Here is a 2,930-nt window from a genome sequence, read left to right as displayed (position 1 = left end):
TCTTCTTGAAGGAAAGACTGAACATTTCTTTTAATTATTAAAGTTTATTCTAATTGAATAAAAACATTTTGATATATTGTTTATTTTGTTCAATTCTTTTTGAATATAACATATATTTATATATACTAAATATTTAATTCAAAATGCCAAGAGACTAAAAATAATGAAAAAAAAAGATAAGAGAGTGAATTTCTTAGTATATTTTTCTACTAACAATAATTATAAGAAGGGAAAAAATTAAAAAAAATGAAAGAATCAAAGAGGAATATTTCTGGTTAATAATTCATAGTAAAAGAAATTCAAATGAATGAAGAAACTGAAAAAAAGAATTAAGTTTTATCTTTATGTCACAAGTACCTCAGAAACCATTAATTGGAAGAAGACCATTTACTATGGTTGAAAGTTCACATGCAAATCTAACAGAAGGATTAGAAAGTCCTTCTGGTATAAAAACAGAACATACAGAAAATTCAAATTCAGGAAATACTGACACACACTCTAATGGATCATCAGTAGAGATAAGCGATAAATTAACACAAAGAATTATTCAATTAGAAGAAGTTGTTCATAATTTAACTGAAGAAAATACTCGTCTTCAAGAACAAATTCATAAAATACCACGAACACCACAACAAATAAATAAAGAGTTTGAATATTTTTGTACTCAAATGCCAATTAGAGGAGGAACATTTGTTACTGGACAAATTGATACAAGAACAACATTTATTCAAAGAAAAATTACAATTAATTTTCCAACAGAATTTCCTGAAGAACCAGCTGTATTTGTTTTTCATTTATCAGTTACAGGAACAAGTAGTAAAGTAACAAATATTGTTAAAGATGTTTCAGGGTTTACAGTTGATTTTGGAGGAGCAATTAAAGATGTAGCAACAATATTTTGGATTGCATATCTTCCAATTAAAGTGAAAAGCAAATTTATAGAATTAATAAATACATTAAATAATTCCAATACTATGACTTCAAAACAAATAGAAAATACTATTTCAACTTATATTAAAAAACATGGAGTTCAAGATGAAGATAAAGATGGAAATACCTTACTTCATCATTTAGTTTTATTAAATGAACCAAAAATGGTAGAATTAGTTTTAAACAAAGGAGCTAATGTTAATGCACTTAATAAATTTAAATATTCACCATTACATACAGCATTAAGTCAAAATGAAATTAATATTGAAGTTGTTTCTAAATTATTAGAACATCATCCAGATATTCATATTAAAAATGAAACAATGAGAACACCATTACATTATTTATGTAGAAATACACATTTAGAAAAGAATATTTCAATATTATATAGATTAATATCTAATGAAAAAGATCCTAAAACATATATTAATGAAATATCAAAAATTGGTGAAAGTTCATTGACATGTGTTTGTTCAGCATCAATGAATGAAGAAGCAATTAAATATCTTTGTGAAAATGGTGCAAATGTTAATCAAGTAACAGAAAGTGGAACATTTCCACTTTATTATGCTGTAAAAAACAAAAGAACAGATATAGTACAAATTTTATTACAATATGGAGCTGATATTGATATGACATTTAAAGGAAAAACAATTATGAAAATAGCAGAAGAAACTGGACAAATGGAAGGAGTAGTATCTTTAATTGAAAATAAATATTCATTAACAATATTAAGTAATGAAGAAATTAAACAAAAACAAGATACATTTGATACACCAAAAAAATTAATTGAAACATGGACAAATACTACAACTCAAAGTAAAATTATTCTTGTTGATCAAAATACTCTTCCTGATTATCATATTGAAAATTATTATACATCATGTACTCATAAATATGATGAACTTATGAATAAAAATTATCATGATGTTACACTTCCAATTGGATATTATCAAAGTTTTATTAAACCATTCGTACATTGTCATTATTGTATTTTAAAAACAGACATCAATACAGGTACAAAAGAAAATACTATTATTACAATTAAACAAGATTCTAATGATAAAAAATTTATTGTATGGACTAAAAGATCAACAATTAGAAAAACAGCACCAATAGGAGTAAATGATATTCAAATTTTAAAAGAATTTGGATATAAAGGATCAAAAGCAATTCCAATAACAATACCTGACATAAATAATAAAATAGAAAAATTTGAAAATTATTTTATCATTAAAGATTATAAATTTGGAGTATTATATGCTACAGAAGGACAAACTCTTGAAAGTGAATTGTTTAATAATAAAATTGGAAGTAAACATTTTGAAAAATTCCTTGAGTTATTAGGAAAGAAAATTAAATTACAAGGATATAATGGATTTGCTGGAGGTTTAGATACAAAATATCAATTAACAGGAGAATATTCATATGTAAATTCTTTTTCAAATGACAAAGTTTCAATTATGTATCATATTGCACCTTATTTACCATGGTCTGATAATAATCCACAACAACTTGATAAAAAGAAACATATTGGAAATGATATTGTTGTTCTTATTTTTAAAGAATATAGAGGAAAACCAGAATTAATTGATATTTCATCATTTAAAACACAATTTAATCATGCATTTATTGTTGTTGGATATGATTTAAATCAACCAGAAAATGAAATCCCAAAATATAGTGTAAATGTTATGTGTAAACATGATATTTCACCTATTCCACCTTTTATTACTACTGATCAATATACACATTCACAATTATTTTCAAATTTCCTTATTTCTAAATTAATTAATGCAGAAGTTGCTTCAAGAGAATCATCTCAATTTAGAACAAAGAATGTAATGATTAGAGGTAAATTATTAAATGAAATGATGGAAGGAAATTGATTTTTGTTTTATTGATTTTTATTTTATTTAACATAATAATTATTTTTTATTCTTATTATTATTATTATTATTATTGTTCATTGCTAGAAATGAACTCTATTACACCAATAG

At 23.9% G+C, this 2,930-nt stretch overlaps 1 protein-coding gene across 1 annotated transcript; it reads left to right on the top strand.

Annotated features, from left to right (window-relative positions):
- Positions 1 to 344: 344 nt before the first annotated feature.
- ENU1_068360 (Rap/Ran GTPase activating protein, putative) lies at positions 345 to 2,819 on the top strand (the record flags this gene model as incomplete). The annotated part of the gene is made up of 1 exon (XM_008858354.1): positions 345 to 2,819. The coding sequence occupies one exon, from the start codon at positions 345 to 347 to the stop codon at positions 2,817 to 2,819; it is 2,475 nt and encodes an 824-aa protein (XP_008856576.1).
- Between the last annotated feature and the right edge of the window lie 111 nt (positions 2,820 to 2,930).

The sequence above is a fragment of the Entamoeba nuttalli genome (genome assembly GCF_000257125.1).
Source record: "Entamoeba nuttalli P19 unplaced genomic scaffold asmbl_3438, whole genome shotgun sequence".
NCBI classification, from domain to species: Eukaryota; Evosea; order Mastigamoebida; family Endamoebidae; genus Entamoeba; species Entamoeba nuttalli.
The sequence above is the reverse complement of the archived record's forward strand: the minus strand, read 5'-3'. Positions and strand labels throughout refer to the sequence as shown.